The sequence below is a fragment of the Rhea americana genome, unplaced genomic scaffold (assembly GCF_003343005.1).
Source record: "Rhea americana isolate MKP2758 unplaced genomic scaffold, rheAme1 scaffold_178, whole genome shotgun sequence".
Taxonomy (NCBI): domain Eukaryota; kingdom Metazoa; phylum Chordata; class Aves; order Rheiformes; family Rheidae; genus Rhea; species Rhea americana.
Window position 1 is genome coordinate 1,449,487 of NW_028185905.1, and position 13,011 is coordinate 1,462,497.

The window sequence follows — 13,011 nt, forward strand, 5'->3', positions numbered from 1 at the left end:
GCCACCGGCCAATGACAGGCCAGAGCTGGGGGCGGGGCCACGTGACACGGGCACGTCTCTATGGTCGCGGGGCGCGGCGCGGGCCCGTCGCCATGGAGCCGGCGCCATGGCGGCGGGTGAGGCGGCGGCGGCGGCCTCGGGACCAGGCCCTGCCACCCCGGGCCGTTCTGCTGCCCCCGCGGGCCCCGCCGGCCCGGAGCCGCGGAAGAAGAGGAGGAAGCACAGGCGAGTGCGCCACGGCCGGGCCCGGGGGCCGCGGCCCTGCGGGGGCCCTGGCCTGGGCGGGCCCTCAGGGGCTGCCGGTCTCGGAGCCGCGCTCCGGTGCGGGCACACACCGTTGGGAAAGTTTTCTTCCCCTTTTTTTAAAGGGGGCAACGCTGCTCCCAGATACAAAAGGCCGGGCTGTGCGTGTTCTCATAAAATATGTATGTATTATCCATATTGTGTTAGTTTTATTTATTCTTGCCAGAAAGCAGATGCAGCTGAGCCCTATGTTCTGTCTCAGCTGTCTGCTAGCAGGAGCGCGATTCTGTCCTCTGAAACCAGTGCATCTGACTAAGGCGAGTAATGCATAACTGGGCCCCTCTAGTCCCAAGCCCTACTGAGGCTTTTTTGGTGACTTTCTGACTCCGAGAAGAAATACTGTTTCCCTTAAATTATCCCTATAATTCTAAGCATGAGGTGTCARTGGTAGGACTCAGATTCAGAACCTGTTTGCCATGGCTTGCTGAGCCTGTTTTGGGACCAGATCGGGTTTGCTGAGTAACTCTGTGGAGTGTCAGTTATGTGCATGTGTGCAGGTATACGTTTGTCTCCTTTCTGACTGCCTGTTCCCAGGATGAGATCTTCATTGCCCCACTGAAGCTGTCTTACCATCTCTTTTAATTCCAGCATTGCATCCATCAATCTGACCAGCTGCAAGTATGACAGTGGTAAGTCCACAGTATTATAGAGTACCCTGTCAGATCAGGCTCACCTACAGTAAGCTCTTTGAAATGCCTGCTCACCTAGTGAGGGATGCTGATAATTGAAATTTCACTGCACAGTGGCTTTTGTTCTATGTATTTATGGCTTGTAAGTGACTTGGACCACTGAAAAGTAAGCAATTGACCACACTTTGGACTGAGGTGGTCTCTTGTTTAAAGAAATACAGAATATACAACAGCACTGCAAACCTCCTCCCATTCACTCACACCTTGCACCAGTATTAAGAGATTTCTTTCTGGATTTAGAAGCATTCTTTTGCCATAGCCAGAACATCCTCTAAAATTGGTGAGAAAGGTTTGGTTAGGGACAGTTACAAGGAAAGACTTATACCAAGGTTGAGAAAATGAACTGAGAAGTTCATTTAGCAGTCCATTTGTTTAACTTAGAACAGGTCATGGAACAGGCTGGGTAGGTACCTTGAACYTCTCTTGCTGTTCTCCAGTGATATACTCTAGGTAGCTGTTCCATTCTCCCATCTTGCCTTCTTTGTCTGCCATGAGATGTATCATAAGAGAACAGGCTCATAGCATCTGACAGCTGTTATTAGTCAATTTGCTAATGACAATTATTCTAGCATTACAGCCACATTTGCTTTACTGAAGGTCACAGCCTTGTCAGCTGTGCAAAGAATGCTGGTTTTATGCAGAGTGGCCGGTACTACATATTTCACTCAGGGCCATGCTCAATCAGTTTGGTGGTGGCAAAGGAGTAAGGATCTACAAGGGGAGATGGAATGGCAGTGTGAGCTCCGTAGGAACCCGGCCCATTTCACTGATGCCTCCAAAGCTCTGGTGCCCAGGCCTGCTCTTACCAGAACTAGAAGTCTGCGCTGATCAATTGAGAATGTGCAACAAGACTATTGCCAATGCATGGCAGCAAGACTGTGTTACCAGGAGATGTGCTGAGATACTATCAATAAAAAGCAAACTATTATTTATTCAGGTATGGCCATCTGCTTGTAAATGGCTAGGAAGACGGAGGCTTCTGGCTTCAAGCTGCCCTTTTTGTGTTTTCTTGCTAATGTATTCCAATTTCATAGCATRTGTGTTTCCTTCATCCTTTCCCCAGCTCTGTAAGAGGCCAARTTCAGGATTGGCACTAACAGTAATCAGCCCAGTAAGAGCCTCCTACTCCAAAAGCTTTTGTGTTCTGCTGCCAAATAGCTTTTGATTTTAAAGATGAAACTAATATCTTCAAAAAAAATTTTGTTTCTGGCTATGTGGTGTCAGGCCTATACAGGTTCAAGCCTGCTCTAATTCAAGAAGTGCTCTTGGACTCTTAGGCAAGTGGACTCACAGGGCTGATAGATCTCATTATACCTGCAGTCAGAGGTTGCAGTGAGTTTAGCCAGGTAAAGCTTGTATTTTTAAAGGGTCCCCACCAATATCTTGTCATCTTTTGAGAGTGGAAGTGGATTTCTGGAGARGTTCATTCTACAGTCCTGTCCTTTTTACTTTGGAGATCTAATCTCTGGGGTTTATACCCTCTGCTTGGTCCAGAGGTGCCCTTTCTTACCTGTTTTTTTTTTGGTACAGTACGGCGTGCTGCACAAAGCTGTGGGCTGAAAGAAGTGGGAGAAAATGAGGACTGGACAATATATTGGACTGATTATTCAGTCTCTCTGGAGCGTGTCATGGAAATGAAACGGTTTCAGGTAAATATCCCTCCATGGAAAGGGTGCCCAGCAGAAAGAGCTCGGGATAGGAGGACAAGACAGCGGGTCATTAATGGGACATATTGCTGCAAAATGAAACAAGTGTCCAAAATTAGCACCTGCACCCCCTTCTTGTCTGCATCAGTTCCAGAGTGCTTAGGTTCACAAGCCTTTACTTCATATGTTTCTCATATGGTACCATCAGCCAGAGTTTGGCAGTTAGTAGCGTGAACTGGAAAGCTGCCAACCCCTTTAATTTAGTATAAAATAAATGTTTCTTGCTGACAGACTGCTCCCTTCTTGAAACTGCGATATTCTAGGAAGGGAGAGCTGCAGAGCTGAGATGGAATGAGCAGATAAATTGTACTGATGAAGTTCAGATAAAGCAGTTCTAGCATAATCTGTTTCTCTGCAGACATTCAAGGCAACCACAGGCCCAAGTTCCTGTTCTGCTTGCTTGTTTCCAGATATACTAGCTTTCCTTGGGTCTTGAGGGTTGCCACTACTGTTCCTTTGCTGATTTTGTTTTTCTTCTGCACCTGTTTCAGAAAATCAACCATTTTCCCGGCATGACAGAGATCTGCCGTAAGGACTTGTTGGCTCGCAATCTTAACCGCATGCTCAAACTCTTCCCCAAGGAGTACAATATTTTTCCCCGTACTTGGTGCCTGCCAGCAGAGTGAGTTATACACATTAATGCAGCAGACAACAGGGGGTTGAAATTAGGAAGTGGGAACCACTGTAGTTGACAGCTAGGCSTTGGGCGGGGGTGAAACCCTCTGAGGTTTCATATCTTGGCTTGGGCYTCCATAACCTTCCTCAGAATTGAATGGGATGTTTTTAACCAAGTTTCTAGCTTCACACATCCTTAATTCTTATTACATTGAATTACTCTGTCAAATATATGCCTTGTTGCTTGACTGATTGCAGGCTGAATTGGGCTAAATCTTGAGAGACAGATCCACCCTGAAAGCCAAAGGGCAATGGGCTAAATGGGAATGTARTATCTGTGCTTCTGTGCAGTGTCTCTTTACAACCCGTAGTGAGCAGGAGAGGTAACTGCAGAACACTGTATGAGACTCTCTTCCCATATAGACTAAGTTGAATGCTTGTTACTTGCCCAGGAAGGGAACAGTACAAGGATTTGAGGCAGTTTTGTACCATTAGCTATGATGGTTGTCTTTCCCAACCCCTTGCACTTCTGCTGTCTACTACAATAGAGCATATGGTGTAATGGTGGAGGACAGTGAGACAGTGCAGGCCTTTATACTGAACAAAACACACAGTTATATGTAAGCTGTCACCAAGCTATTCAAGCTTTGGGCAGAAGATCTGGCTTCTCTGATCATATACAGACAAACAATGTTAGCAATGTAGAGTTGGAAGAGACAAAAGAGCACTCTAAGTTCAGCTGGTTGTAAGGAGGCATGATATCTATTTTTAGACATTATCTATAGATTTTTTTCTTACTATTTCCTGAAAACCCCCAAGAAGGGCTTTCATAATCTATTTTACAGCTAAACTCTCCTTTTGGTTAGAAAGACTTTCTTAATATATAACCTGAAATATCAGCACCATAGTACTTYTCCCATTTACACTGGCCTCGTAGAACAGTGGTTTGCTATGTTTTGCTAATAATGTGTTGTGTACTGGAAGGCTGTTGTCATGTGTCCTCTCAATCTTCTCATTTCTAGAGAAAACAAACCTACTTCTTTCTTTCCAGGCWATATTTCCTGGAATTTGATTCCTCTTGGCACTGTTTTCTGGAATTTATCCTGTTTGCCTACCTCTTTCCCTACACATGACGCCTAAGACAGAGACAGTGCTCCTCCATCTACAGCAAAATAATTAACTGGTATATGGGTATGACTCTTCAAAGCACCCCACTCAGTGGAGCAGCCATCTAATGTGATGTGCATGCTTAAACCGTGAGCCTTTCCACCCTGGTTAGAACGTTCTGACCGTGGCCTCTTGTCTATTTGCCGATAAGCCAGAAGTAAAGCAGTCTAAAAGCTTSCGACTTCYTCCTCCTTTGTAGTTAGGGATTGTTTATTTTCTCCTGATCTCTCTGCAGCAGCAGARCTGAAATCTTACTGGCTCCCAGATGAATAGTGGTGACCATTTTCTATGAACCTCCTGGCAGAGAGAGAGATGTATGCAACTAAGCATTGGAACCTGGAGGTCTTTGTCAGGTTGCAGAAGGACCAATTTATAACTGACATAAGTCAGGAATAGCTGTACTATTCCTCTGCTGTAAAAGTTTAGTCTGTACTTGCCCACAGCACCATAGTTTGAGTATCTAAATGCTATGAGAGAGTTCATGAGCTGGGTGTTTTAGCTTTTAACAGTCACTCTTTCATTGTATAGCTATGGGGATTTCCAGGCCTATAGTCGTGTGAGGAAAAACAGAACATTCATCTGCAAGCCAGACAGCGGCTGCCAAGGGAGAGGTATYTTCATAACACGTAACCCGAAGGATATCAAGCATGGAGAGCATATGATTTGTCAGCAGTATATCTCTAAGGTAATGGGGACTGTCTTGAAATGTCGGTGGAAGACTCCAGCTTCCTAACTCTTCCATCCTCCTTGTCTCCTTTGCCCTACTTCTTCCAGACTTTGCCATGGGTATCAGTATGGCTGTAACACAGTAGAGCCATAGTGAAAGCTTGCATTTCCCCTCACCACTGAGCTGCCAAGAAGTGGCACAAGATGTACAGATAGAGTAGCCATCCTCAAAGAATCAGCAGCACACCTATCAATGTTTCCTTATCTCATGCTTGCTTCTACCTTTTGTCTCACAGCCTTTCCTTATTGATGGCTTTAAATTTGACATGCGTATCTATGTGCTGGTCACATCCTGTGACCCGCTGAAGATTTTTGTCTACAAGGAGGGTCTGGCCCGGTTTGCTACCATGAGGTACATCGAGCCCAGCAGCAGCAACCTGGTAAAAAAGGGAAGTTTCCAATGAAACTTGCATAGTATTCATGAGTTTTAGCCACTCTTCTATCCTAGGAGCATTCCAGACCCTGGAAATCAGGGGCTGGTAGGTTCCCAGCTGCTGCTTTTTTATTTTCCCCTCTCTATATACCTTCTCCTAACAGGAGGTATTTCAGCAGTATTTGAAGGAGAGAAACTCTCAGGTCCCACATTTGGGCTGTTTACTGTCATTGACACAGAATCATAGAGTTGTTTGGACTGGAAAGAACTTTGGAAGGTCTCTAGTCCAACCCTCTGTTCAAAATAGGGTCAGCAATGAATTATTCAGATCAGGTTGCTTAGGGTTTTGTCCAGTTGGGTCTTTGAAAACCTCCAAGGACAAAGATTCCACAGGGTCTCTGGGCAACACTGCTACTGCTTTTCYCCTTTATGAGCTTTCCTGAGTCTGTGTCACTCCTTGTCCTGCCTGCCTGCTTCAAGCAGAAGAGGGAACAGGGGATTACCTAATGGTAGTAGAACAGCCTAGGAGAGCTAGGGAGGGAAACTAGGAAAGAAAGGTGCAGGCTATGCCTGTGTCTTTCTCCTAATAGGGGTCTCTACACTATAAAGTCCCAACAAAAGATGGACTCCAGTGCTGGATCACTGCATTCTGATCACTCATTATGGTATCTGGCAGAAGATACTCTAGGCTTCTGCTTCTGCCCACTTACCCAGGGCTGCTTATTTATAAATCCTCTTTCACTCCAATATGTGTATGTCTCAGAGAGCTCTTCTGCTTTCAGTGAATAAAGGAGAAAGATGAATTTGCAGAAGTTTGCTGCCGCTTCTGTCTTGAGGACTCCCTTGTTAATTGGTGAGGCCACTGCCAGAATGGCATTTGTGGAGCTGACTACTGTGTGTTCACCTCAGAGGTTAGGACAGAAGATATGGAGAGGGGCTAGAGCTCTGTTAGGGCTCTCTTCTGGCTAGAGAATCACCAGCATAATTAACTCCTTGCTGCTGGCCACTGTCACAGAGAAGAGTCAGAACCAGGTGAAGTTAGTGGCTAGATYAGTACTAGTGGGACTCTGGGGCTGTGGTTCCTATTTGCACTCTGAGGTTAAGAATAAATTAAGGTCTCTTGCGGTTCCTCTCTCAGGATGATATCTGCATGCATTTGACCAATTACGCTATCAATAAACATAACGAAAACTTCGTCCGGGATGACACAGTGGGCAGTAAGAGGTATTGTCTTGTCTAGGTGCCACAACCCCTTGTGCATATCCTGCAGGAAAGCTGCATTTGGGACACTGGTTTCTTTCCTTCTTTCTTGGAGGAAACGTGGYATCGTAGCTCAGCTCTTACCATCTTCTGTCTTCCATACAGGAAACTGTCCACCCTGAATGCCTGGATGATGGATAAAAGCTACAATACAAAGAAACTCTGGGAAGACATTGAAGATATTGTTATAAAGACCCTTATTTCAGCTCACCCTGTTGTGAAGCACAATTACCAAAGCTGCTTTCCTAACCACACTACTGGCTGTGCCTGCTTTGAAATACTAGGTTTTGATATTTTGCTAGATAGAAAGTTGAAACCGTGGCTGCTAGAGGTGAGGAAGAATTCTCCTGCTGTGCTGAAACAGCTCTGAAAACAGCAGATAGCCGAGAGCTTGCTTGTATGTGAGAAGCGCATAACAAAGGGTTGTGGGATGAATAGAACTTCCTTAAGGTTGATTAAAATTAGCCACCTTTGTTCACAGAATTAAACAGGCTATGAAGACAAGTGACCAAGCAACCTTAGCTCATCAGATCTAAGAACTTGTTCCCTGTACACCTTCGGTAACAGCAGGGAGTTTCCTGAGCCCTAGGACTCCTTGATCTGTGATAGTATTCTGAATTTATGATAGCTGCCCTTGTAGAACCGGCCACTGCATTTAGCTTTCTGTGGTTGTTATGGGGAAGAACGTAAGGAAAGTGTAAGGTAGAACAGGTTGAGGCCAGAGAGCTTGCCACTGACAGCACGTTCTGGGAGCTGGATGTTACCAGGTTAGATTAGCCCCTTGTTTCGGCAGGTAAATCACTCTCCCAGCTTTACCACAGACTCACGCCTGGATCGTGAAGTGAAGGATGCTCTTCTGTGTGATACCATCAACCTGATAAATGTGCATGCCTGTGACAAAAGGAAGGTGCTGGAGGAAGACAAGCAGCGGGTGAAGGAACGACTCCTTCAGGCCCATCAGACTGTCCGTGTATCCAGGTACTGCTCTTCCCCTTAGTGCTGCAGGCCCCTGGTGAGAAAAGATGGGGCATAATGGAGCAGGATAAATCCAAAGGCTGTTTCACTTCAAATTGAAGCTCCCAGAGGCCATGGTGCTATATAGCTTCTGAGAAGAGATAGCTCAGGTCATCCAAATCATAGATTCTAGATGGGAAGAACCAGGACTGGTTTCTGGGTGTTAGATCTAAGACTCCAAGAGCTCTTGGACCTAGGGCTGTACAGAGTCTTTGCTGCCTCCACTATGGAGCTGTGCAGCTTGTCATGTTACCTAGTGCTGACAGACTGCACCAGCATTCCTGGGCTCACAGTGACACTCACTGGACAGATTGTAGCACTGCTTTGGGGAGCGAGCACACCCAGAGGGGTCCTGGACATCCTCCAAAACAGTCATTTTCCCAGGGTTGCAGGTTTTCCCACCCTTTGTCTGCATATCCTTTCATGATTAATTAATCCACGTGACCTCTTAAGGCCATTTTAGTTGAGCCTGCTATCCGAGCTTTTTCTGACATGCAGCACAATGCAGGAACTCCCTCCAGCTCCCATTTCCATTAAGAAGCCTGAAATAACTACAGGCTGGAAAAGCTGAGCATGATAGCCCTGTGCTTTGCATGCCCCTGCAGCATCAGTTGCTCCAAGCTTGCCTGGAGAGCTCCCAGTTGCAAACAGAGTGGCAGACGCTCCTTCTACAGGCAGCTTTTAGCTGAAATTTTCTTAAAACTGGTTTAATTTGGTGAAAAGGCTGATGGGCAGGATGTGAGCCTGTACAGCAGGGAAAGGATTTCAGAATCTCCATAGGTAGAGTATAAAGAAGTGTTGAGTGTGTTGTTTCCCTGTGATGAACCTGTGTGCAACAAGCTTCCAAACGGGGAAGGAAAGGGGGAAAGTGCTAGCTAGGCCCTTTATTTATCAGATAATACAACACCTGGAATTTCCTGGCACAGCTCCTCTGCCTATGCTTACTCTCAATTTACAGACGTGAGGAGTTAGAGAGCAACCAGGCTGCCTGGCTGGCTCAGGCGGAGAAGTATGAAAACTCCCACCTGGGAGGTTACCGGCGCATTTACCCAGCACATGGAACAGACAAGTATGAGCCATTTTTCAAGCATAGTGGCTCCCTCTTCCAGGAAACAGCAGCATCCAAAGCACGAGAGCAGTGTGCCAGGTATATCCACGCCTTATAGGGATGGCATAAATACTGCTCACTTCTGATCCCTTCTTGGAAATTACTCTTTCTGTTGCTTAAGAGCTGTAAGAAAGATGGTGAGAGCTAGAAGAAGGGGGAGTCGTCTTCTGCTGTGTGACCATGGCAAAAGAACTTCCTTTAGCATGCCTCTTTGGGAGGCAAATGCAATATTCCATAGACTTTTGGATTCTGGAGGCACTCTGTTGCATGTCTCCWCCACCCTTGTAGCGGGCATAAACTAATTCAAGGACATAGTTCTGACAAAGGTAAGAATCTCTTTTAAAAGCACTTCCAGCTCATTTCTTGGCACACTTCCATTATGGTCTCTATTCACTGCAAAGCTTCTGACTGTAATACAGTGTCCTTGAACTGAACTCTTTTCAGCCTTTTGGTATTACACCTCTTATTGAGCCAATGACCAAGACTACTGTTTCATGGTAGGCAGCAGCTGGAGGAAATTCGCTTGAAGAAAGAAGAGTGGGAAGTTGTTACTGGGAAGAAGAAAAAGGAGAGAAAAGAAACCCTGCAAGGAGAATCAGCTGGGGACAAATCCCAGATGCATAACAAAACCAGAGCTCCTACAACACAACTCATCTACAGAAGCACCAGAATGTGGGACAGAAAGGTACCTTGTTCTCATCCTCAGTGCTAGTGCATGGGGGCTCTCAAAAGCAATAATGTGTCTCCAAAAACAGCGTTGGGCCACAAGTATCTCCTGAGGAGAGAACTACAAGGTTGGACTCCCCTKTATGAAGTTTGAATAGTTGATAGGTTGTGTTGGGAGGCACTTGCAGTCACCAGTGTTGCCCATTCTCTGTTGCGYTTCCCACTGGGACCTTCTTCCCACTCCACCCTGATGTCTCTAATTCTCTCTAGGCCTCTCTAATGCAGTCTGTAGCTTTTTCACTCTTGTGCATTACCTGTGGCTTCAACTTTGCTGTAACACATGTGTTTCTTTCCTAAGATGCAACAAATGCAGTATGACTCTATGCAACCCCAGGATATTGTGGAAAAGGAGGAGCAGAAAAGAGTGAAGGCTCTTCTACAGCGTGAGAACCTCATTCGAAGTCTAGGCATTGTAGATCAGCTTTCCTGGCTGATCCCCACAATTCATAGATCGACAAACAACCACAGCTCCTGCACTGTTATCTCCAAGAACCAGGTAACAGAAAATTGCTCAGATCTGTCCTGTAAGGCCACTTAAAGGAAACAGACATTCACAGGAGGGGCAAGAGGAAGGAATCATGGGCGTTGAGCATCTTAGGTTGAGTGGTGACTGWGTTAAATGAGATCTAGCGTAGACTCTGGGTCCTTGGGTTTTTGTATGGTTAAGTAATTTTTTTTCTCATTGCAAATGGGCGCACTGGGGCATGTCAGTTGCCTGCATTAAAGCCCCTGAGCACCTTTGCCCAGGAAAATCCTTCTCACTGGCATTCCAAAGAACAAACTAGAGGAGCACTTTTTTTTTCTAAGACAATATTGTTTTTGGACATGGCTTTCTCCAGCATTCAGTTTAGTGTAGCCTGCTTCTTCAGTGCAATAATGTGATTCTTCTAGCTAAATAAAATTAATTCCTGGGTAAGCCTGTAGCAGCTAGGAGCACTAACATGCTAGGAGCATGGTAAAGGAGCACAAAATAAAGAGGGGGAAGTATAGGGAGGTCTAAAAAAAGAAGATCCTACAGTGAATTCTGAACTGTAAAGATGCCTCTCCCAAAACTCCTTGCCTTTTACGTAACATTGGCCCCCCTCATAGGGAGGGTGATCAGTCCACTGCGTGTTTTCTAACACTAAGTCAGTGCATGCTCTTAAAGCGCCATAGGACTCAGCCCTTGGTGTAGGGCTCCCMCTTCAGAGTCATCATCACTCTGCAAGAGCATATTACAGTGTAAGCCTTTGGTTTTGCTGTGGTAAAGATACTGCTGCCATATCCTAGATTCTTACAAGGTGCACAACTGAAGAATACTAGTCTTTACAAAGGATTGCACCCAAAGTTAGAGAGGTCTGTTTGATTGTCTCAGACTGGATCTTGGCTACCAACCCAATTCCAGAATTGGGCTACTGGTGTTACTGGCCTAAAACCAGATGAGGAAGAAGCCATCCTCAAGGACTCCATAAGGCTTTAAGGGTTGTTACAGAGCACTGAGGCTGAACCTGATATGTTGGGGAAATAATGAAAAAACCCTGCAAGGGCCAATGCCTCTTCTACTGGCACTGACTGCTTCCAGAAATGCCTTCTGCTCTTGGCTAGAAAGATAACACCTCAGAAGGATGCTGAGAAACTCAGACACAAGAGTAACTTAGTGTTATTCGGGACCTAGGAGTCTTCTAGTGGCCCACTAGAAATTAAAATTAATCCATTTAATTTAACAAAAAGAAGTCTAAGATATGGTTTGATTGTTCTGCAAGAACTGATAGTAGCTGCCTTTTACTCTACCAGACAAAACAGAATGGAACCTTAAACCACAAACTCAGCCTAAAATTTGGATGAATTTTTCAAGAGTGAAGAATTATCTGGGAATGGGTCAGATTTTTCATCATAGGAATCTTTCCAGACAGATCTGGCATTCCTTTCCACAAACCCTGCTCCAGCTCAGACAGATGTGATGGGCAGAACATGGGAGTCTTGAGCACTGTTGGAGGCAGATAAAGCGGGCAAATCCAGGGATGCCTTTTGGCTTCAGATGGCTTGAGTCTAAGACTGTGATTGTGGAATGTTTAGGGGGAGAAAATGCAGGGAGATATGCGAGTGAATACCTGTAGTTGATTAGAGAACACTTTTCTTCCCTGTCTCTTGACAGGGCTTCCACAACTAAGCCATGACTGCTTTCTTTCCTTCTAGCCACAATTTGTTCAGCATACGTTCAGGGGACAGGAGGCCTGCAGTTTAATGACGCTCCTCCCCCTCTCATTCCTGAGAGGTACAGTCCAGGCTCCAGGACAACACATCATACGCAAATCTACAAGCAAGGCCCAGCTGCCAGCCAGCCAGAGCTTTGATCCTACCTCCTTGGGCTCCCTCTCAGTCCAGGGCCAGAGCATTCCTTACCACGAACACTACAAAATGCAGCATTGCCTGCAGCCGCAGAACATGAGCTGGCTGCGGAGCCAGGCAGCACAGACTGCAGGGGTTACCAATCCCTGCAGCAAAACCAAGGTACTGCAGGTGAGGGGCCAGCAGTTCTCTGGTGCCACAGAGACTGAAGGCTGAGTATATAATCTGAAAGCCTGCCATCTTTTTAAATGTGCTCCTCTGTCTAGGTGTCCCTCTGGACCATTTGAAGGAACTTAAATTAGCTGGTTCGTAGGCTGCTTAGCTCTTCTGCTCCCATCAGTGTGTTTGTTAAAATGTGTATCCTTCTGTTTGATTTTAACAGACCAGCAAAGATCTATGTTACCTTGGTTCTGAGTTTCTGGATCTTGGCAGCTCAAGAAAACCAGTGAGCCAGAGCCACATGCAGACACCTGGAAGTTCTGGGTACTCTTGGGCTTCTCTGGGATGAGAGGAGCACAGGGGTTAGAAATACTGCTCTGAGTCTGAAGTGCTCAGTCTTGTAGCAGCAATGCTGCACTCTGAGAACTGGTAACCACTGGAAGTCTCTGCCCAAGAGCAGGAGCATCCTATTTGCAGGGGCAGAGAAGAAAATGAGTGGTTTCCAAGAAGCCAAAGGTTGATGGGAATTGGCAAATGTGAGGAGTCTCATTTGTGCCATGCTGATCCCAGGCTTCTGATGGCTCCTTCAGTTGGCTGTGTGAAGCCCTTCCCCAGAAAGCTCCATCGGTATTCCCAGTACCAACACCTCCCCCACCAAGCCGTGGCAGCCCTCCTTCCCCCAATTATTTCTCTCTGCTTGCTAGTTCTGGTTCCCCAGCTSTTTCACAGTCTTACAAGCAGAGAAAGGAGCAGAGGCAGAAAGGGTGTCTGTYAGCACATACCACAGAGCCAAGCAGCATCATGAGGAGCATCAAGCTTCTGAACTCCTGTGTGCTA

General features: G+C 46.1%; 1 protein-coding gene across 4 annotated transcripts; it reads left to right on the forward strand.

Annotated features, from left to right (window-relative positions):
- The first annotated feature begins 9 nt into the window (after nucleotides 1–9).
- On the forward strand, nucleotides 10–12,422 carry TTLL13 (tubulin tyrosine ligase like 13). Of its 4 annotated transcripts, XM_085301541.1 has the most exons (13): nucleotides 10–225; nucleotides 892–932; nucleotides 2,523–2,641; nucleotides 3,190–3,320; nucleotides 5,009–5,165; nucleotides 5,443–5,586; nucleotides 6,718–6,803; nucleotides 6,945–7,170; nucleotides 7,633–7,817; nucleotides 8,812–9,000; nucleotides 9,463–9,646; nucleotides 9,986–10,183; nucleotides 11,863–12,422. In XM_085301541.1, the coding sequence occupies exons 1-13, from the start codon at nucleotides 107–109 to the stop codon at nucleotides 12,229–12,231; spliced, it is 2,148 nt and encodes a 715-aa protein (XP_085157667.1). In that variant the 5' UTR covers nucleotides 10–106; the 3' UTR covers nucleotides 12,232–12,422. The 4 variants fall into 4 exon arrangements, with proteins under 4 accessions (XP_085157667.1, XP_085157664.1, XP_085157666.1 ...); XM_085301538.1 differs by lacking the exon at nucleotides 6,718–6,803 and having other exon boundaries at nucleotides 5,443–5,558; XM_085301540.1 differs by lacking the exons at nucleotides 6,718–6,803; nucleotides 11,863–12,422 and adding an exon at nucleotides 11,042–11,393 and having other exon boundaries at nucleotides 5,443–5,558.
- Nucleotides 12,423–13,011: the final 589 nt, after the last annotated feature.